Source organism: Magnolia sinica, chromosome 2, assembly GCF_029962835.1.
Source record: "Magnolia sinica isolate HGM2019 chromosome 2, MsV1, whole genome shotgun sequence".
NCBI lineage: Eukaryota > Viridiplantae > Streptophyta > Magnoliopsida > Magnoliales > Magnoliaceae > Magnolia > Magnolia sinica.
Window position 1 is genome coordinate 137,049,270 of NC_080574.1, and position 21,001 is coordinate 137,070,270.

Here is a 21,001-nt window from a genome sequence, read left to right on the forward strand (position 1 = left end):
AAGACCTATAAGAGCCTCTTTCATTTCATCGACGCCTTTCATCTCTCGCAGGACAGACAGAGAGAGAGAGAGAGAGGTGTCGAGATTCCCGCCGTTCCTTTCTCGTTTTTCCTCCGCCGATCTCGCTTCAAAGGGACAAGGTACATACCTATACCTCTCTCTCTCTCTCTAATCAACGGCTAGTGTTCCTTAAATTTTGTAGATCGAGAGTTTTTTGGCCTGCAGAAACCCTAGAATCGATCAGATCTTGTGAAAATTAGGTTTTTCAGGGTGAATTCGCATCGGTTTTTAGGATTTTCGAGCTCCGGTTCATCTGAAATCTATTGTTCCTTAAATTTGTATATTGAGGGCTTTACGGCATGGGAAAACGCCAGAATTGATTAGATATCAGGAAGTACGGTTTTTCGGGGTGAAATCTCTTCAATTGTTAGGGCCTTCGATCTCTGATTCTTCTGGTAGTCTGGTTTCCTGAAATTTGTAGATTGAGGGCTTTTTCTGCCTTCAGAAGCCCTAGGATCGAGTTGACATTGGGGATATTTCGTGAAATTCTGGTTTTCGTGCTCTGATTCTTCCAAAAGATGGGGTTTTTTAAATCCCTAAATCACAAGCTTTTTCGGCCTGCAGAAACCCTAAAGTCAATTAGATCTTAGGGATATTAGGCTTTTTGGTGGAATCCTTCCGTTGTTGGGGATTTCAAGCTTCCAATTCTTCCCAAAACTACGAATCCTGAATTTCATAGGCTGAGTTCATTTTAGCCTGCAGAAACCCCAGATATTTTGGAAGGGTACTGGTTATGTGATCGAGGCTCCTTCACTGGTAGGATCTTGTTTTAGCTTGCAATCCTTTTGAAAGCTAGTGTTTCTGAAGCTTATAGATTGAGAGTTCTTAAGCTTGCAGAACCATACAAGAACAGTAAATCTTCAAAAGAATATTGTTTTGCAGTCGAATTGGACTTTCAAAAGCTATGTTCCAATATTTCTAGATCCTGGGGCATATTCCTTGCAAAAACCTAGAAAATTTAACCATGGCTTCTGGAATCTGCATATCTGGAAATCCATAGTTATCTGCAAACAAACTTTCTGAATACAGAAGTTCCCATATGGTTACTCTTAGACTTTTCTCATTTGTCAACTCAAATCTGTGGCTTGAAGTCTTGATTTCTGTTCTGCAGTTTTCAACCTTGTCCTCTTCTGCTGTTGTCAAACAGTGTTTGTTCACCGATGGCTGCCGCACAACCTGCTTCCTCTGGTGGTCCGCGTTATGCACCGGAGGACCCGACACTTCCCAAGCCATGGAGAGGTCTGGTTGATGGGAGCACTGGGTATATTTATTTTTGGAATCCAGAGACCAATGTGACCCAGTACGAGAGGCCCGCTTCAACCCCACTCCCGGGCCCCCCTCCATTGCCTATTCCGAAGTCTGCCTCAGTATCTGTAAGTTCTTCAGTGCAAATTCAGCAGTCATTGGGTTCTGCCAGTCATGGACATAAGCAGCATCATTCTAACGAAGATGATAGTCGATATCATGGAGGTAGTAAGAGTGGGCCAAAGCTTGCATCAATTCCTGGAGAGCGGAGCCATCTGGTAATTGCTCTGTCCTTGTTTGTTTATTTATATGGTGTACTCATTCTTGACTATGTTATGTTACTTGAGGCCCTAAAATTTTTGTATTGGTGATGAAAAAATGTGAGTTTTATAGTCAGTTGTGTATGGTTTATCTTTTTGCTAATTTTGCTACAATTCTATGTATTGTTCTTTTTTGGAAAGCTGTTTTGAGTACCCTTAGATGTATATCTTTTGGTTCTGGTTCTGGATCTGGATTCTGGATTTGATTTTATAGCTTATGTTACTTAAATGGTCCTTTAATGATTCATCCATAAGCATTGACTTGCATGACCAGAAAAAACCTGCAATATCCTTAGCTGTATCACATCATGTTCTGGAATTGGATTTTGATTGCTTGTGTTGTTTCATTGTTGCTTTTGTGATTCATCTGTGGGAAGGCTTGAATCCTTCTATTACCGTAAAAAGCTCGTGGATGGAAATCACCATTCGATACCATTATGTTTGTTATAGGAAGTTCTGTTTCTTTCCTTTCAACATGTTGATCTTCAATTTTAAATTTGTTGATACCTTTTCAAACTTTTGAAAATGAATTTTCCTTTGATTGAAAGTCATTGGTACGTAATGATGTAGAGCTGTGATGTGTGGTGATTTGATGTCTTCCTAGTGCCTTCTGCAATGTTCAGCTTTGTGATTCCTATTTTTGATATTTCTTGTCACAGTTCATCTTTTTCTTAGGCTACTGAAATTGATCTATTTTCTATGTTAGGGTACGAGAAGTAGTTCACACTCGCAGAATGTCCCAAATGGCTCAGCCAATGCTGGGCACGGAAGTGCTGGTGTGCATAATCACGCTCCTGGTGCACAGACATTGAGATCGTCAGCCAGAGGGCATGGTTCCTCGGATATGGGAGGTGGTTTATCTGTGGAGTCATATCGCCGTCAACATGAAATAAGTGCTTCTGTATGCATCTAACAGCTTCTCATGCTGGATTCATCTTTGTAGAAATTTCCTGCTTTTATGGTTTTTTAGGATACGTGCTGTTTTATTTCACTGATCAAGAATGTCGAGACTCTGGATCTGTAAATATTATGTTGAGATTGTGTTGTTGCCTACTTCTGTCTGATTCTTTGGTAAAAGTCTATGGGATAGGATTGTTGGGATGTCTAAATATCATGTAAAGTTCTTCCTGCATCACATCCGTTTTTCTCTCTTTTTCTCCCAAAACTGTTTACACTGTTATTTTCCCACTTTGTCACTTGAGGATTTTGTTGAATGTTCGGATATTATGTAAACTGAATTCTTTCTTTCTTTCTTTCTTTTGTTTCATTTATTTTCATTTTTTAGGGGGCTTCTTCCCACATTACATTGGCCACAATCCAGAGTTTGGTATTGTGGCTGGCTTTCCTTTGAATCCCATCTCTAATATGAATTTTAAGGTCTGATCTGCTATGGGAAATAATTTATCTGTATTGATGCTTATATTCACCTGAGTCATTTGGGGGTTGGTTAACATATAATTGTGGATGTATATAATAACAAAAAGTAATTGTTGGTTTGGCTTTCCAAAATTCAAATATTGGTGAATCAGGAGAATCCGATGGATTCCATTTACGATGACTGGGGAGTTATTGCAATGGAGATGGGACTATTTTTGTGTTGGTTGCAAAGGTGTTGTTATGGGTCATGTCCCATGCAAAACTTGGCCGGGTCTGATCCTTTCAATCACATTCCTACATGGCCTTGTTTTTTCTTTTATTTTCTTTTTTGGGGTTATTGCTGTTGTCCATCCTTTCTGTGAAGTGATGAGAGGTCATTCTACATTGGGGATTATTTTGTTAATTCAGTTGGATGCCTTTTGGATTTTTTTATGATATATTTGAAATCATCTTCTGATGAAAAAGAAAGGACTTTTGACAATGTTGTTTATATATTTAAATGATTGTGTCACTGGGGGAAAATTTATATATTGTGATTAGAGTTTAGTTAAATTTTTAGGATTTTTTTATATATAGTAAATGGATCCAGTACAATAAAATTCAGTTGGAACATACCCCAGAAATACCCTATGAGTGTCAGGTACCGGCATTTGATGTCATACTGTATCTAACATGATACACTGATCAATTACAAGTTTCCAGGTACAATAGGTGCATTCATTTCTTTGATATTTTTGTTTTCTTTGGTTTGAAGCATGGATTAAAACCTCAGTTGAGATCTATTTCGTCTAATGGCTTGATCAAGATTCAGGTCAAGTTCAATTGATAGTTTGGTTGTGATAGAACTTTAGAAACCTCAATCTAGCAATCACATCGCTTAGTTTATAGCACACGCATCGTACCACAACTTATAGAAACCTTGATTTCTCAAAAGAGAATCGATCGCATACATGCATCGTACCACAACTTGTGGTACTGTTCTTTCTAACCAACATGGCACTTGTGTAGGGGCATTACTTCCATACTCTAAGTGGCATGTTTGTGTAAAACGTGGTACCATATCTCAAGTTGCAGGACCATTGCCTGTATGTGATTAGTTGGATACTCAAAATTCTTGATCACGCGCTCAGAAGATTCAACCAGATACTTGAATGTTTCAATTAAATTCGGGAATACAACACATGCTTTCCTAACTTGAAAAGACCTCGATGTGATGCAACCGAATTTGAATTGGCCTTGAAGATATTATAAGGGATTTCAGTGTAAATCTTGGAATGCATTCAGTAATTAATTAGGAATTTGATGGTATTATGAGTTGCTGACAAACCAACAACATAATTGCATAATCCTGCTAAAGTGAAATTTCTTGTTACTGCTAAAAAAATGTGATTTCTTGCTTGTTTTGCTGCTTTTAAAGCATTGCCTTTTCTTTCTGGTTATTTGCCTTTGGCGTTAATTCGATCACCACCAACTGCTAATGTTGGGTTTGTATAAAATTGTGGCTGCTCAGGGAAATGATGTGCCTGCGCCATTTATGACGTTCGATTCTACTGGTTTTCCTTCAGAGATCCTCAGAGAGGTATGTCTTGCTTCGGTCTTCACTTCTGACTACTATCTGCGTGCAATCTGGTTTCTAGAATATGATGTGAGCTTGCTCAACTCTACAACCTAACACCATGTTTGCTTTTTGTGATTGCTGGAGGGCTCCAACGCTGAAATTTTGACTCATGTCCATTTTTTTTTTCCGTCTCTCCTTGTGGCAGGTGCGATATTTGCTCCAGGGAGGAGCTAATGTCGTACGCTGTGCCGATGTTGTGCCGCCTCCTTTTGGGGGCACGCATGTAGTTGGAGTGCCCTATATGGTGGACCAATAATGAGAATGGTTTTCTGACTCACCAGCTCGTGGCGAGGGCTGCTGCCGATGATGGTTCATTCTGCCATTCAGCCCAGCCCAAACAGAAGAAGCTCCTTTCTTCCGCTCCAGCTTGCGATGCAAGCGGCTGTCTGCACATGGGGGATGCCGCTTCCTCTATCATTAGCTCCGCTGTACTGCTGTTGTGCCCTGCCTTCCGTTGGGGCCTTGCATATGGTTGGAGGGCGCCCTATGCGGTGGGCATTCATTGAGAGGGGCCTTCCGTATCCCCTGTTCATGGCCAGGGTTGTGCCCTGCCTTCCTTTGGGCAAAGGGAATCAAAGGCTTAGAAGTAGAGGCCTTCAATCTCTCCCTCTTGCCCGGCTCATTCCCAATGTTCTGGATATGGTTGGAGTCTGCCCTATAAGGTGGACCATTCGTTGAGAAGGGCTTTCCGTATCACCAGTTCGTGGCCGGGGCTGTTGTGCTCTGGCTTCCTTTTGGGGCATGCATATGGTGGAGTGGGCCCTATATGATGGACCATTAATTGAGAAAGCCTTTCCGTAGCACCAGTTCGTTGCCGGGGCCGCCGCCAGTGATGGTTCAGTCTGCCACTGGATCTGAACAGAAGATGCCCCCTTCTCCTGCTCCAGCTTGCATCGGCAAGCAGCCATCAACATGGGGGGATTCTCTACTTCTAGAGTTTGCAAATCCTCCAGCTAAATCGAGAAAGAAAAAAGAATAACAAACAGAAATAGAACATTTGAGCCGTCCTCCTTATGGGGATCTCGCGGTTGTTTGCTTTCCAGGTACACCATGCTGGATTTTCTGCTCCCACTCCGATTCAAGCCCAATCGTGGCCCATTGCTTTACAGGGTCGTGACATTGTGGCCATTGCAAAGACGGGCTCGGGGAAAACCTTGGGATATCTTATCCCAGGTTTTATTCACCTGAAACGCTGCCGCAACAATTCGAAAGCGGGCCCCACTGTTTTGGTTCTGTCACCGACAAGGGAGCTGGCGACACAGATACAGGAAGAAGCTGTGAAGTTTGGCAGGTCATCCAGAATTTCTTGCACGGTTTGTTCCCTGTGCCCTCCTTCATTTAATTAAAATCATTACTGATTGATCATTTAGGGTATGTTTGTGAGTTAATGAGTTGTGACCTTCTTTACTAAGGCGAGGAAATTAGAATTCTGTTGGGGCGGTTCTTTGATTTTTTGTTAGTTTTAATGCCAGCTTTCTAATGATGACTCCTGTATGTTTGTCTTTACTATAAATAAAGCCATTTGAAAAAGAAAAGAAAACATCTTTACTATGGATAAAGGAGAAGAAGACTGACGACCTACATGTTGTAATTGAACTTTACCCTAGTTTTACTACCTAGCTACCACTGGAATGACATGATATCTTTCACGGAAAAAAATGGAAATTAATATGTTCACCACCCATTTTTAAGGGCAAAATTGGAAACAGAATTTCTGTAGGTAAAAGAAAATACTTATTGGCAATGTTGTCAAATCGCATATGCAATCACATGCGATCAACATTTGCTGTTTGCATATCCTATCAACATTCCTTGAAAAAAAAAAAAACGAAAAACGGAAAAAATTAAAATAATTCTATCAAATTCTAAAAATTAAGGAAAACTTGCCTAAGTGATCGGATAACTTATTTTACTTATTTCATTGTAGTTTGAGTGTTTTATTACGTTATATATTTAATTATATTATATTTACATAGATTTTAACAAAACAATCAACAAGCGGCATTAAGATAGAATTAATTATTAAAAACTTCAAACATAGAAATTTTATTGGTAAATGGTTAACTTGAAACAACTTGCAAGTTTCACCTTACAACTTAATGTAGTCTTGTAGAGAGAGAGAGAGAGAGATTGTAAGCTTTAGAGTGGAGATAAATAGTGAAAATGGATTTGAGTGCCTATTTGTAGGCAAAAGTGGCTGAAAATTGTAAAAAAAATTAAAAATAAGTAAAGTCTCAATGGTCAGATTTCTGACCATTGGGCCATTATGTGATCGCATATGCAGTATGCGTTCGCATATAAAAGTATGCCATGGTTGCATATGCTATGCAATCTCTTCCATAATATGCGAATATGCAATCGCATTTGACAACATTGCTTATAGGTTGTTATTTGTCTAAAGACCTGTTTGGATTCGCTAAAACATAAATTGAGGAAATGCCATGCCCATGAAAAATGGGTTTCTGTTGTTTGTTTTTGTAAGTTTTTTGGAAATGCAGTTTTCATTTCCCTCTCATTTCTTTATTTCATTTCCTTGCCCATATTTAAGAACCATCATTTTTTAAAAGTGTGGGATCAGTTGTCACCTCTGCCACCACCCATTTTTAAGCATTCCACATGTGCAACCATCCATCTTCAAGTGCCCCATATGTGCCCCCACATGTGCCAAGGTGCCACCATCCATCTTTAAGTGCCACACATGCAACATATGCCACCGCTTCTTTCAGTGCCTCTTTCAAGAAATTCTTGTTGAAAAACAATCATGGAAACAACTTTTCCTCTCACTGATTCTCAGGTATATACATAAATTTAGCTGGCATAAGGTTAAAATTGAAAAAAGGGGAACCGGAGTAGGAAGTGAAAAGCCTGAAGTATTCCCAGGCAACTTGTATGTTTCCAAGTTATGGCTGTTCACCCTTTTGCTTAGGGGTTTGCAATTGCGTCTGTGGTACTTTTTAACTTCCTCGCCTACCTATCTTCGAATGTACATTGCACTAGGACCAGATTTAAAGAAACAACTGCAATGAGATACAGTATTTGAGCAGATACTATCCCAATGCCATTACCAAGTTCATCTATATCCTTTTCTTTCAAAAAAAAAAAAAGTTCATCTATACCCTTCAAGGGGATAGCGATATTACCCACATATTAGCAATGATGCTGTTGTAAGGATTCTCTCTCGGCTCCCGGTTTTTCAATTAAAATTGTCACATGAATGCATTCTCTTCAGGGGTTTGTATCCTCTTTTGGTTTTAAAAGAGGATACAAACCCCTGAAAGAAACGGTAGGTGTTTCAACGGCGTATCCAATTCGGCGGAATCCTTAGTTCATAGAGTTCAGCAGTTCAGAGTAGAGTGGGCCTGCAATTTTGTAAATTTAAAGGGTTGCAATCTGTTTTGTATTGGAGGGTAACTGACCTGCCATCTCGGCGAGTTGCTTCTCTCCTTGGTGATTCTCCTTTTTTACATAAAAGTAATCGTTATCTCTCAAAAAAAAAAAATTTAATTTGTCATTGCTTCATTTATTGTCATCATCATGGCCTTGTACCAGCAAAAGAAAAACAAACAAGGGAAAGAAAATGAAATATTGTAATAGCTATTTGTTACTGACAATCATTTCTTTATCCCATTGCTTAAGCCGAATCTATGTTCTTCAATACTGAAGCCACATCATTCGGGAACAAAAAAAAGTTATGAATTAGCATAGTTATGAGAATTAGAGATCTATTTTAAGTTAGCATAAGTTATGAATTAGAGATCTTGATCTCTTAGGCATTATGATTTTATGCTAACAGTAATTATGTATTAGAGATCAAGATTTATAATAGATCATTCCAGTTAACTGAAATAGATGAACTCATTTTTAGGCATCTACCAAACAGGGCCTGATTGTGTAGTTTTGATGCAATCTGATAACTATACAGGCATGTGGGCTTATTGCCTTTTTAAAAAAATAATTGTAGTTGTTGTACATAACTCCAATACTTTCATTTACTTGCTCTTGTTTGCTGATGTAAGTTATTACACGTTCTTGTGTGATTCAAGTGTTTATATGGAGGAGCCCCAAAGGGTCCCCAGCTTAGAGATATAGAACGAGGAGCAGATGTTGTGGTTGCAACTCCTGGGCGGTTGAATGATATTCTGGAGATGAGAAGAGTCAGTCTTCGTCAAGTTTCTTATCTGGTTCTTGATGAGGCAGACCGCATGCTGGACATGGGTTTCGAGCCTCAGATACGGAAGATTGTGAAGGAAATACCTGCTCGCCGCCAGACTCTCATGTACACTGCAACGTGGCCAAAGGAAGTCCGCAAAATTGCAGCTGATTTGCTGGTTAATCCAGTTCAGGTCAACATCGGTAGCATAGATGAGCTGGTTGCGAACAAGGCCATCACTCAGGTGTGGATTAAATATATCCCTTTCCTTTTCGTGGAATGATGTTTTATGCCATGAGAAAAATAATTCATAGTTTTCGAGATTTCTACTTCTATATATATATATATAACACAAGAACCTAGTGGGTATGAAAGAGCTTTCTTTTACAATACAACAACTTGCAGGAGCTCCATTTAGTAAAATCTTGGAAATTCTACTAAGTGTACAATTTCCAATACCTCAAATTATTTTCCCCCTGCTGAAATGGACAGCCTAAAGTACATATGTGACATTTTGACTACTGCTGCGTTGTCACACAAATTGGATCTAGGCTGTTCATCAGGTTCACACCCAATTGTGAATGTGAAGCTCCCAGAAATTCAAACCACTCGGATCATCCGTGGTCTGCATTTTGTGGATACACGTGGTTCACCCAGTGTGACTGGATTGACCTGATTTTTCTGTCATAGCACATGATGCATGGTAGGGTTTATTTGATCTATGCCCTGGCCCCTGGGTTGCACACCCATCACATTGCTGTTCAAAATCCCACTTATTGGGTAGCCATTGCTAGGGTTTTTTCGGTTATTCATTTTACATTATGCACATCTAGTCTCCCTGTGCCACCTTAATCTTGTGTTTTACCGCATTCATAGGGTGGCATTTAAGACATTAATAAAGTATTTTTTGTATCTTGCAGTTTGTTGAAGTGACAACACCTATGGAGAAGCAAAGGCGGTTGGAACAGATCCTGCGGTCCCAAGAACCAGGTTCCAAGGTAATCATTTTCTGCTCAACCAAGAGGATGTGTGACCAGCTGGCCCGCAGCATCACTCGTCAGTTTGGGGCTGCTGCTATCCATGGCGACAAATCTCAGGGTGAGAGGGATTGGGTGTTGAACCAGTTCCGCACAGGGAAGTCTCCTATTCTTGTCGCTACTGATGTGGCTGCACGAGGACTGGACATAAAGGACATCAGGTATTGAACAACTCCCCCTAGCATCTGCACACTTTGCTCAGTTGACACATCTTGAAGAACTCGTATCTGACAGTTCCAGTTAAGCCGACATGTAGCCATCTGGCGCTTGTTTCTTTTGGCTATCTAAGCCGTGAACCAGGATGGCCTCCACCATGTAATAGCCTGAACCACTGGCAACTTATTTGAACTAGCATTTTTTAAACATGAGCAGCCTTGAGGCATCTCATCGATGTGGTGAGCCCCACCCGATATGCATATAGGATGAACCACACGCAACACATGCAGAGATGCATGTAGGCTTAGCACAGCTCTCACAGCATATTGTTTCAGGCCTTTCCTGTGATGGTATTGACAGATGTTAATCCCTTCTGTCTTTGCTACAGGGTGGTTATCAACTATGACTTCCCTACAGGAATTGAGGACTATGTTCACAGAATCGGAAGGACTGGGAGGGCAGGTGCCACCGGAGTGGCATATACCTTCTTCTGTGATCAGGATGCAAAGTATGCACGAGATCTCATCAAGGTTCTAGAGGGTGCCGGCCAACGAGTTCCTTCAGAGGTACGTGACATGGCTATACGTGGTGGGGGAGGTAGGCATCGTAGCCGATGGGGTTCAGGGTCCAATGGTCGCGATCGAAGCCGTGGCGGCAGAGATGATTCCAACCATGGTGGCAGGGGTGGGCGGGGCCCTCCCCCATCTTCAGGCAGGCCAGAGAGAGGCCGTGGTGGGCGGGGACGGGATGACCGTGAGCCTCGAGACAGGTATGATGTTTGGCCCGCTCGACTGGCATGATAACGTGCATGCAATTCTTATTGGAGCTGAACAGGGGGTACCAAGATGCTGTGTGGGCCCCAGATTTCAGCACAATCAGGTTGCACCAAGAAGTGACATTTTTCTTTCATAGAATTATATTTGAATGGATTGAAACAAATACTGGCTTGAAGATCATCCATGTGAACATTTGCATCAAATGATGACAGGTATCGGGATGGGCATGATATGGATGTGCGTGGGAGACCTGACAGGGGCTTCCCTGCTGACAACATTGACCGCCGAGTGGGAGAAAGGGGTCGAGGTCGAAGCCTTAGCCCGGCCGCAAAGAAGGGGCAAGTATGGAGTGGTGGCCACGGCCATAGTAGAAGCCGCAGCCGTAGCTTTGACAGGCACGTTGGGGCCCGCCCGGTGCGCAAACGCTCTCCACTCCCAAAGAGGAATGATGGTTCACCAACCGTTAACAAACTGGTGGACCGTTCACCACCACCTCACGAGCAGCAGTGGGGATCTCCATATGAGAACGAAGATGCCGGTGAGTTTGTCGAGCCAGCACGCTCCCCACACAGCCCCCAAAGGGAGCGGTCGCGATCGCCAGACAGCGGGAGGGAGCAGTCACGGTCACCATACAATGGGAGAGAGAGGGAATCGGAGGATGATGGGCTGGGGCAGCAGCAGTGGGAATTGTCCCCTCAAAATGGAGAAGAAGAAGAGGCGGGAGAGTTTGCAGAGAAGCCCACATGGCACCAGCAGCATAGGTCATCCTCTCCTTACCTGGTGGAGGAAGAAGAGGAGGGAATGATACCGGCGGATGAGGAAGGTATGATACCAGAAGATGAGGATGGTGGGAATTCTCCTTCGGCGAGATCGGATCCTCCCAACTGACTTAAACGCAAATGTTGTGGTAGATCCCAGCGGTGCTCTCATGGTTTTTTTCCTAATGAGATGGGTGTAGCAGATATTAGCTTTGGTTGACTGTGTAAACGAGGAAAATCCTTGCATGTAATGTAATTTTAGTTGTGATATTTTGTTTTGGGGACAGAAACACCATGCATTGATAGACTATTTTTATTTTTTTTTCCTCTTTGATTCTATATTGATGGAAGTAACTTTCCCTCTGCCGTTAGGAATAATCCTTGCTTTCATACCACCCATCTATGTTTTCTAGTTATTTCGACTAGCGTCTGGTTCTATTAAGGATATGAGATGAACCAAACACTAGTCTAAATTACTGCAGTTAAAATTTTTTAAAAAAAAACTTAGATGGGAAGCATTGTTGGATGGTCTAAACGATTGATGTGATGGGCCTCACAAAATCACATATCCAAACCCTTCAATATTCTCGTGGTAAGAACGAAGCTTGCGCGGTGGTGGTAGCTCTTTTAAAAAAAAAAAAAAATTTATTTGTGGGAGTGCACTATCCATCCGACCGGCCACTCTTGAATTCATGAATGAGGTATGCACGGCTCCACATGGGGTAGGCTGCCACCTTGCCATCCGAATTATCTGGATTTAAGGAAGAACTTGGTTGAAGTTGACCAACGGTCTGCGATCCGCGCCCAAAATCCACGGTCACACGATTGTTCACCTTGGCGCGGCTTGGGTTCGACCCTGATCGTAGGCCCATCTTGATACATGCATTGTATATCTATGCCGTCCATATGTTTTTCCAGATTATTTTACGGCGTAAGCCCAATAATGAAGATACAAATTTCAGGTGGACCCCACACCTTATTATTATTATTATTATTATATATTTGCATTGATGGTTGGGACCATATAAAGAGTTGAGTTGAATTTCTTCCGAAATGCAGTTATTCATAGTTGTAGTCACATGATACACACGGCAAACATGTAAGCAATCAGGACTATTGATTAAGTAGGCCACCGTGTAAATACGCCCTAGCCCCAAAGACTGATGGTGGCTTGAAAAACAGATACAAGCTAGGCCCCACCTAATGAGTAGATTAAGCCTGGATTTATGCTCCAGCGCATGTTTACGGTCGGCAAGCACCACCTGATAATTGGCCCAATTGTCATACACGCTACGCTACGACTTTCCAGTAACATGATCTTGTTAGGATGTGACATTCACTCCCCTTCAGTTTTGCCTGCTCATGTTAGGATATGAACCCATAAATAAGGCAGATCTAATATTCAAGTGGGCCACGCCATTGAAACAATGGGGATTGGACGCTCATCCTTCACGGGGTCCACACAAGCTTTGGATCAGGCTGATATTTGTCTTTCCAACCTTATGAACGGTTAGGATGGCATATTAACATCACGGTAGCCCCAGGATGGTTAGAGAACATCTCTCCTGGATCTTGACGCTTGTTAGAATGAAGTAGCAATTTTAATGTGTAAGAAAATGCGATATTAAAGGGTGTAGGGAAAGCTGCATGCAATTGCAAGCATTGAATAAAGAAACCAATGCTCTCTAACTTGGGCATTCAAAATATAGAAACGCCAGTCGCGTATGGCCCATCTTCAGGAACGCCTCCCACACGTGGGTGCGATCCGGAACGTTCATCATACACGTTCACAGTCTACTGTTATCATGTCTGTAAATGTCATTTTCTTTGAACATTTGACCCACCCGATAAGGGGACCTGATGGATTTTTTAACCACAAAATTCGTTATCGCCAGCATCTGACGAACATCATGGATCCCTTACACGTGTGCCACTCTGACACGTGTAATGAGAATTTTTTTTTAAAAAAAAGTCATGTGGGAAGTAATGAAATGGCATTAAGTCAATCTTCCGTTATAGAAATGTCTTTAGTTCATAATAATAATAATAATAATAACAACACAATTTTGTTTTGAAATTGATATACAACTAGTTGCATGGTAGGTTTACCTTACAATTAGCTTCTTTTGACATTTTGACATTCCGATTCTTTAATCTGGACCGTCCATATATTCCATTCCACTGTTACTAGGACACGATGCCTAAATTACGTAGATCAGAGATGATCCTTATCCTTTGATTTTTGGCCATTTATGTTAGGATCATCCATTTTACAAGTAATAGGTTGGTTGAATGTTTTAAGTTGCTGGTGGTGGTGGGAACTTTTTTTTTTTTGTGCATGGTATTGATCAGATGGTCAGGATCTGTAGATTGGTGGGATTCACACATTGTTGCTTGCAACAGAACGAATAGAGCGTCCAGATCAATGATCGGCCTGTCCATGTTTCCAAAGCAACTAGTTGTACCGTAAACCTACAATCCGTTCCCTTTGTATAAGGTAGAAGAGGAAATTACTAAAATACCCTTCAACTAAAATCACATTTCAGAAATAAAGAAGTCGTAAATCACAATTGTCTCTTTGATCTTGATCGAAGGTTGATGGAAGTGGAGTGTGACCCACTTAGATTTTAACGGTGGACCGTTTCCCTCGAAGATTGGAGAAGTGATGAGAGGTGGGCCAAAGTGAGCCTGAATTCAAATCACAGTCCAATCAAGATTGGACGGTTTAGATGGACGGTTTAGATCATTCCCCTTTCCGCAGACAGGATTGGTGCAATGCAATGTTGCATTCTAAATGTTCATCACTACCGGTATGTATAAGTGAGGCCCATAGTTCTGCGATCCAAACCGTTTATTTTATGGGCCTCACCACGGATGGCGAACTATAAATCCTCCCGATTGGATGATCCAGCTATATATAATATTTGGATTTTTCAACTTGTCCGCGATCTTTTGAATGGTTAGGATTGATCCATTCCGGGGTATTTTTGACGCCGTCGAAAGTGGGGCCTACAATATCTACCGTGCATCTGACGTGCCTCCTCACGGTATATTACAATCTCACCCCCGAGCATGGTACAATCCTTCATCTGAGAATCAGGAGGATGTGGATATGAAGCTGTGCACGGCCCATACATGATATATATGTGTCAGATCCAAACCGTGCATCTGACGTGCCTCTTCACGTTTATTGCACATCGAAAGAATCATCCCTATCAAATTCTCATGTGGGCCACACACGAGGGAGCAACGTACAATCACTACCCTATAAGACCAAGGTCAAATCGGTCATTTTTGAAGGCTCCATGGCATGCTCTTTCAACGTGTGTTGCAAGAGCCGCTACATCATCGAATTGCGTACTGAGGTACTCAGTACGCTTTTATCATGCTGATTAAACTCTTTGAATGTAAGTAGTTTATCCAAACCGTCCATCTATTTTTCCAGATTATTTCAACCGTTGAACCCAAAGTTGAAGCATATGCAAAGGTCAAGTGCACCATACCACAGTAAAGAGTGGAAATAATGATATCCACCGTTGAAACCTTTCCAGGGCCCACAATGATGTTTACATCTCATCTAACCTGTTCATAAGATCAAAAAGATATGGATGAAAGGAAAAAAAAAAAACAAAACAAATATTAACTTGATCCAAACCTTCCATGGCCCTCAAGAATTTCTCAATGGTATACATTCAATTCACACTCTTTCCTTTAGTGTGGTCCACATAATATTATGATATACTTCATTTTTGGTCTAAAAATATAAAATGATTTTTTAAAATGGATGGACGGAGTGGATAAAACCACTATGATACATAGGACCCCACATAGTTTACTCAGTACGCTTTGCGTACTGAGTTACTCAGTGCCCCGTCCGCTTCCGCGCATAAGATTCAGCCACTTATCCTCCCTGCCTGCCACGTGGTATTGTTTGACCCAAAATTAATTTTCTGATACTCCGTCGAAGTGTGATACTCCATGCACATGCATATATAAATTATACACGTGGCATATAATACCTAGAACTAGAAGCCTCAAATTGTGGGACCCAGAGCAGTAGAGAACATGCATCTCTAAAATAAGATGCATTTTCTATCATCTAGCCTCAGATTAATCGAGGTACGTTAGTTATGTTGAGACTGTTTTCTAATTGCAATATCTACCGTTTATCATAAGTCAAATAATATTCCACTTTCGATCCTAAATCCAGTAATAATATTGACTTATAAATCATCTATATTGGATCCCACGATTTTACACCGTTTGATTTGATCTTTATATTATCCACGTAGACAACTCATAGGTGCATGTGTATGAAAATAACAAACCTCCAGAGTATTAAAAATTTTCTCCGTCTAGAAATGGAAAACCGTACAACGACGCAATCATTGCTAGCTTTCAGTCCACGGGCAGCACTTACAAAGGGAAGCTTAACAGTCACAATAACTATGCAATTCTAACCGTCGGATCAACCTTAAAATCAACGGCCATAAAGCCACTGAAATCAATGCATGGCTCTCTGCTTATAAGAAGCAGAGCATTCTGCTCATGCAACTCTCTCTCTCTCTCTCTCTCTCTCTCTCTCTCTCTCTCTCTCAATGGAGTTTTTCAGCAGATTCAGAGGCGAGCTTGCATTGCCGGGGCCGGCATTCTTGCCGGAGTATTGCCCAAAAGCCGATATCCGAGATGGGTTTTCTTTCGAAGCGTGTTCGTCGAAAGGGCCGCAAGATTTGCTCAATTTCGATCAGTTTTCCACCAATGGATTATTGCCAAATTCGAATTTTGATCCATTTGGAGCTTTCGCAAGCGGGTATTCTTCGAATTTCGATGTGGGCGGCGGCATCAAGACATTCGTTGCAGGCCACGGAGATGGGGTCTTCGATAATTTCCAGAATGTAGGGGAGCGAATCGAACAGGATCGATGCAGGGGATTGAATTTCTGCAACTCAGTAGAACCAATGAATTTCGTGTTGCCAGATGAGATTTCGTGCGTGACTGGCGACAATGGCATTTATGGGGAAGTTGGTTTGAGTAAGAAGAACATGCAAGTGAAAAGGAGTGGGAAAATTCAAAAGAAATCCCATGTAGTTAAAGGCCAATGGACACTGGAAGAAGATAAGTATGGTTTTCTTTTTAATTAAAATTTTTGAACTTTCTTTTTTCATGCTTTTGATTTTACTATTTTCTGATTTTATTTATTATTATTATTATTTTTTTTTAATGGGGGTTCTAATTGATAATATTGTGGTTGATCAAATGCTTTCAAAATCTCATTTTCTTTTATATTAAATCTTGATCATGTGCAAATAAATGAGATCTCACATGCAACTTGTTGGACTACTACATTTACAGTCCAAAAAAATAATCTAACCCGTCCGACATGTTGGTTCCATTATTAAGATCATCTGTTACAAAAAGTTGATCCGCTCATCAAAGGATTTATTCATGTATCATAGAAAAAAAATTGACAACCAGTAATCTTTACCCAAATTAGACATGTGGCCTGCCTGATAAGTTGATTAGAATCTTCTTAGTTTTTTGCATCAGTTGTTGTTCATGGTAGGCCAAACTATTAGATGGGTTGGATGTTCTACCTACTTGACACATTGGCACTTATGCGCGGTTGCATGTGAAAAGACCTTCCCATGGAAATTACCCAAATAGTTTCAATCTTTTGTTTAGATAATTTCTTGGGTATTTTTTATTTACATGAAAAAACAATTTCAGATTTTTTTTTATTTTTTATTTTTTTTAATCTTATTTGCCTTTTTTTTTATTGATTTTCTCAGTAAGTGCTTTTTCGTATTGTACTCCATTTTTTAATTATATTTGTGGTATGTGTAGATTATTAGTGCATTTGGTGGAGCAGTTTGGATTGAGGAAATGGTCGCAAATTGCGAAGATGTTGAATGGAAGGATGGGAAAGCAATGTAGAGAAAGATGGCACAACCACCTCAGGCCTAATATCAAGGTAATCCTCTTTCTCTTTTCGATTTTTTCTTTTTCCCCCTTTGATTCATTATATATATATATATATATATATATTGTGTGTGGAATCCATAACTGCATCGCATACCCAAATTGGAGTTTCTTCCACCAAATGTATGAGATTAGAGACATGCATAATTAAGGATTTTAGCATCTAATGCATGCAATAGGGGGTTTCGGTCAGGCACACGCAGTGCGCATGTGTCGCAGGCCACGTGGCCTGCGTGCCACGCCAATTGCATGCACCCAGGATTTGGTGGGTCTTACCATTAGTGGGTCCACAGCCAAGCCTACCACATCGCGGGCATGGGTTTATTTTTTGGGCCCAAAAGAAAATGGGCCAAACCCAATTTGAATTTACCAATGTTTCCGGTTCTCGGCTAGCCCCAAGCCCGAATTTTGGCCCACTATGATCAGCCATGGGATGGTCTTGGGCCGATTTCAGTTGTGGGTTTAAATTTTTAGGTCCAAAATATAAATGGGCTGGGCTTAGACCCAACCCATTGATAGCCTTTCAACACTTTTATAACGAGATACATGTCTAATCCAAGAATGATCATCTTCAACTCATTGCAAGTGGTCATAGTTTAAAAACACGAAAACTCGGCTCTGATTCGAAACCTAGTCAAGTTAAATCGGCTTAATAACTCGAGCAACCTTCTCCATAACTTAGAATTATTTATTTATTTATTTATTTGAGTTTATTCAATAATATTAAGTATTCAAAAGTATAAATAATATCCAGTTCTGCCAATTTGAGACAAGATTTTCCCTTTTTTGTGTTTTTTGGAGTTTTTTGAAGTCGAGTTGGGGTTTTCTCAAATTTTGAATGAGTCATTAGCAGAATGACTCTTGGTGAAATCTGATTTAGTCAAGTCGACTAGGGCAAATTGAGTTTTTTTTTTTTATATTCTATGAAATTTTAAACTATGCATGTGGGGGCCTACGGTGGGACCTAGCATGAAGACCACTTATCACAAAATTCAGGTTGGTGCACCTACAATGGTTGATGTGTCGGATTTTTTATCATCATAGAGGGGCCCATGTAAATCCATATATATTCAAAAGGTGGACCAAGTCACTTGACTTGACTGACCGATTTCCTAGTCGAGTCAAGGTTTCTGGGTCTTTTTGAAGGTAGATATCACCTCCATCTCTTTCATTTTAATCTAATGAATTGTATTTCAATTCACCCATCTCTCTACAGAAAGATATATGGAGTGAGGAAGAGGATCTTGTTATAATCCAAGCCCATGCAGAAATAGGAAACAAGTGGGCTGAAATAGCAAAGAGGCTGCCGGGGAGGACTGAGAACTCCATCAAGAACCGTTGGAATGCAACGAAGCGCAGGCAGTTCTCAAGGCGCAAGTGCCGGAGCTCCAAATACCCGAAACCAAGTTCTCTCCTACAGGACTACATCAGGAGCCTGATGTCGGCGGGGCCGACGGGACGTCCTGAGAATAAGCGCACCAGTACTAGTACACCTTCCTCCGCCGCTGCTGTGACGGCCATGCATGATCAGGCTGGGGACTCAGACTGCGACCGGTTAGTGCCGAACTACTGTGATTTCAGTGACGTTATGGATTTTCCGATCGATGTGGACGTTACGACAGTTGGTTCCATCTTTGATGACATGATGATGATGCCCAGTGCTGATGGTGTGGATGAGAAATGCATGGAGATGGAAATGGAATTGGATGTGGAGTCTTTCATGCAGTGTGAGAATGTGAAGAAGGAGATGGATTTGGTGGAGATGATTTCTCAAAGCAACAACACCAACAAGTTCTGAGTCTCTTCTTATATATTCAAAAAGAAAAAAGAAAATAAAGAAAGAAAAAGACGGCTTAGAGAGAAATGTTACAAATTTCAAAGTGTATAAGGACTCTTTTTAGGGAAATGAGTTAGAAGTAGAAAATGTTATAAATTTCAAGTGTACAAGGACTCTTTTGAGGGAAATGTGTGAGGAGTAGAAAATGTTACAAATTTCAAGCGTATGAAGACACTTCTGAGGGAAATGACTGAGAAATAGAACATGTTAAAATTTTCAAGTGTGCAAGGACTCTTTTGAGGGAAATGAGTGAGAAGTAGAAAATGTTACAAATTTCCAGTGTATAAAGACTCCTTTGAGGGAAGTCAGTGAGAACTATAAATGTTACAAATCTCCAAGTGTATTAGGACTCTTTTGAGGGAAGTGACTTAGAACCCAAAAAAATGTCACAACTTCAAATGTATAAGGACTCTCCTGAGGGAAGTAAATCAGAATTAAGAATGAGAAAATGATTTGGGTGGCATTTTTGTAATTTTGAGACTTTGGTTATGGGTATTTTCAAGTGTATAATAATGACTCTTTTGAGGGAATTGAGTGAGAACTAGAAGATATTACCAATTTCAAGTGTACAAGGAATTGAGTGAATTAGAACTAAGAGTAAGAAAATGTTGGGATTAGATGGCATTTTTTGTAAATTTTTAGTCTTTAATTTGGTCATGGCATTTTCAACTGTACAGGGATTCTCTCTATTGAAGTGAGTGAGAGCAGAAAAAATGTTACAAATTTGAAGTGTGCAAGGACTCTTTTTTAGGCAAGTGAATTGGAACTAAGAAAATGGTTGGGATTAAATGGCATTTTTGTAATTTTGAAACTCATGGAATTTTCAAGGCCTCTTTTGAGGGAAGTGAAAAGTTAGAGGGTTCCTTTGAGCAAAGTGAATAAGAAAATGGTTGGGATTAAATGGAAGTCTTTAAAATTTGAGACTTTGGACATGGTTTATGGAAAATAAATAAATAAAATAGAAGGATGGAAACAGTTGCTACACTGAATATTAGGGTTTGAGTGTACTAGTTTTTCTTTTATGCATATATGTTGAGATAAAATGATCCTAAACATCCTATTTACAACTTGAAAAATGGATGGTCCAAAATTCAAATGTATAAGGAGTTGGTACACTGAATATTAGCGTTTGAGTGTACTTGTTTTTCTTTTATGCATATATTCTGAGATAAAATGATCCTAACCATACTATTGGCAACTTGTAAAATGGATGGTCCAAAATTCAAACGTACAAGGACTTTTTTAAGGGAAGTGAGTTGTGCCTAAAAATAATACAACTTCAGGTGTATAGGGATTTCTTTTTGAGCGAAGTGAATTAGAACTAGGAAAAAGAAAATGGTTAGGATAAAATGGCAACTTCGTAATTTTCAGACTTTTGTTAATGGCTTTACGGGAAAATAAAGAGCAACCAAAACAGTTGATACTCCGAATAACTAGGTGGTTTGATTTTTGAAATTATCTTGTTTAAGTATAATGCTGAAATAGAATGATCCTAACCATGCATTTGATTACCTCGAAAATGGATGTTCCAAATTTGACCATACTGGAAAGTGTGAGATTAGTGACCTGCACCGTCCACCATGTGGGGGCACCTTTGATTGCTTATCCCTTTTGAAAATCACTTCATCTGATTAGTTTAGAAAAATGGATGGTTCATATTGGTAATGCAAGGTCCACCTTCAGTTGGC

General features: G+C 40.4%; 2 protein-coding genes across 6 annotated transcripts; both read left to right on the top strand.

Moving 5' to 3' along the window:
- On the top strand, positions 1-11,788 carry LOC131237840 (DEAD-box ATP-dependent RNA helicase 14-like). 5 transcript variants are annotated; one of them, XM_058235848.1, is made up of 9 exons: positions 1-140; positions 1,208-1,583; positions 2,332-2,526; positions 4,513-4,647; positions 5,664-5,933; positions 8,664-9,014; positions 9,691-9,968; positions 10,352-10,732; positions 10,952-11,788. In XM_058235848.1, the coding sequence occupies exons 2-9, from the start codon at positions 1,221-1,223 to the stop codon at positions 11,625-11,627; spliced, it is 2,649 nt and encodes an 882-aa protein (XP_058091831.1). In that variant the 5' UTR covers positions 1-140; positions 1,208-1,220; the 3' UTR covers positions 11,628-11,788. The 5 variants fall into 5 exon arrangements, with proteins under 5 accessions (XP_058091831.1, XP_058091832.1, XP_058091833.1 ...); XM_058235849.1 differs by having other exon boundaries at positions 4,513-4,581; XM_058235850.1 differs by lacking the exon at positions 2,332-2,526.
- Positions 11,789-14,902: 3,114 nt separating this feature from the next.
- On the top strand, positions 14,903-19,409 carry LOC131237841 (transcription factor MYB98-like). The gene is made up of 3 exons (XM_058235854.1): positions 14,903-16,616; positions 17,342-17,468; positions 18,693-19,409. Exons 1-3 carry the CDS (start codon positions 16,096-16,098, stop codon positions 19,272-19,274), a joined length of 1,230 nt encoding a protein of 409 aa, XP_058091837.1. The 5' UTR covers positions 14,903-16,095; the 3' UTR covers positions 19,275-19,409.
- Positions 19,410-21,001: the final 1,592 nt, after the last annotated feature.

What these genes read in the sequence shown, in the direction of transcription:
- LOC131237840 (XM_058235848.1), top strand. Translation starts at nt 1,221, where the DNA reads ATGGCTGCCGCACAACCTGCTTCCTCTGGTGGTCCGCGTTATGCACCG. An exon ending in AACATGAAATAAGTGCTTCT is followed by an intron (nt 2,527 to 4,512) that starts GTATGCATCTAA and finishes GTGGCTGCTCAG; the next exon opens with GGAAATGATGTGCCTGCGCC. An exon ending in CGAACAAGGCCATCACTCAG is followed by an intron (nt 9,015 to 9,690) that starts GTGTGGATTAAA and finishes TGTATCTTGCAG; the next exon opens with TTTGTTGAAGTGACAACACC.
- LOC131237841 (XM_058235854.1), top strand. Translation starts at nt 16,096, where the DNA reads ATGGAGTTTTTCAGCAGATTCAGAGGCGAGCTTGCATTGCCGGGGCCG. An exon ending in TGGACACTGGAAGAAGATAA is followed by an intron (nt 16,617 to 17,341) that starts GTATGGTTTTCT and finishes TGGTATGTGTAG; the next exon opens with ATTATTAGTGCATTTGGTGG. An exon ending in ACCTCAGGCCTAATATCAAG is followed by an intron (nt 17,469 to 18,692) that starts GTAATCCTCTTT and finishes ATCTCTCTACAG; the next exon opens with AAAGATATATGGAGTGAGGA.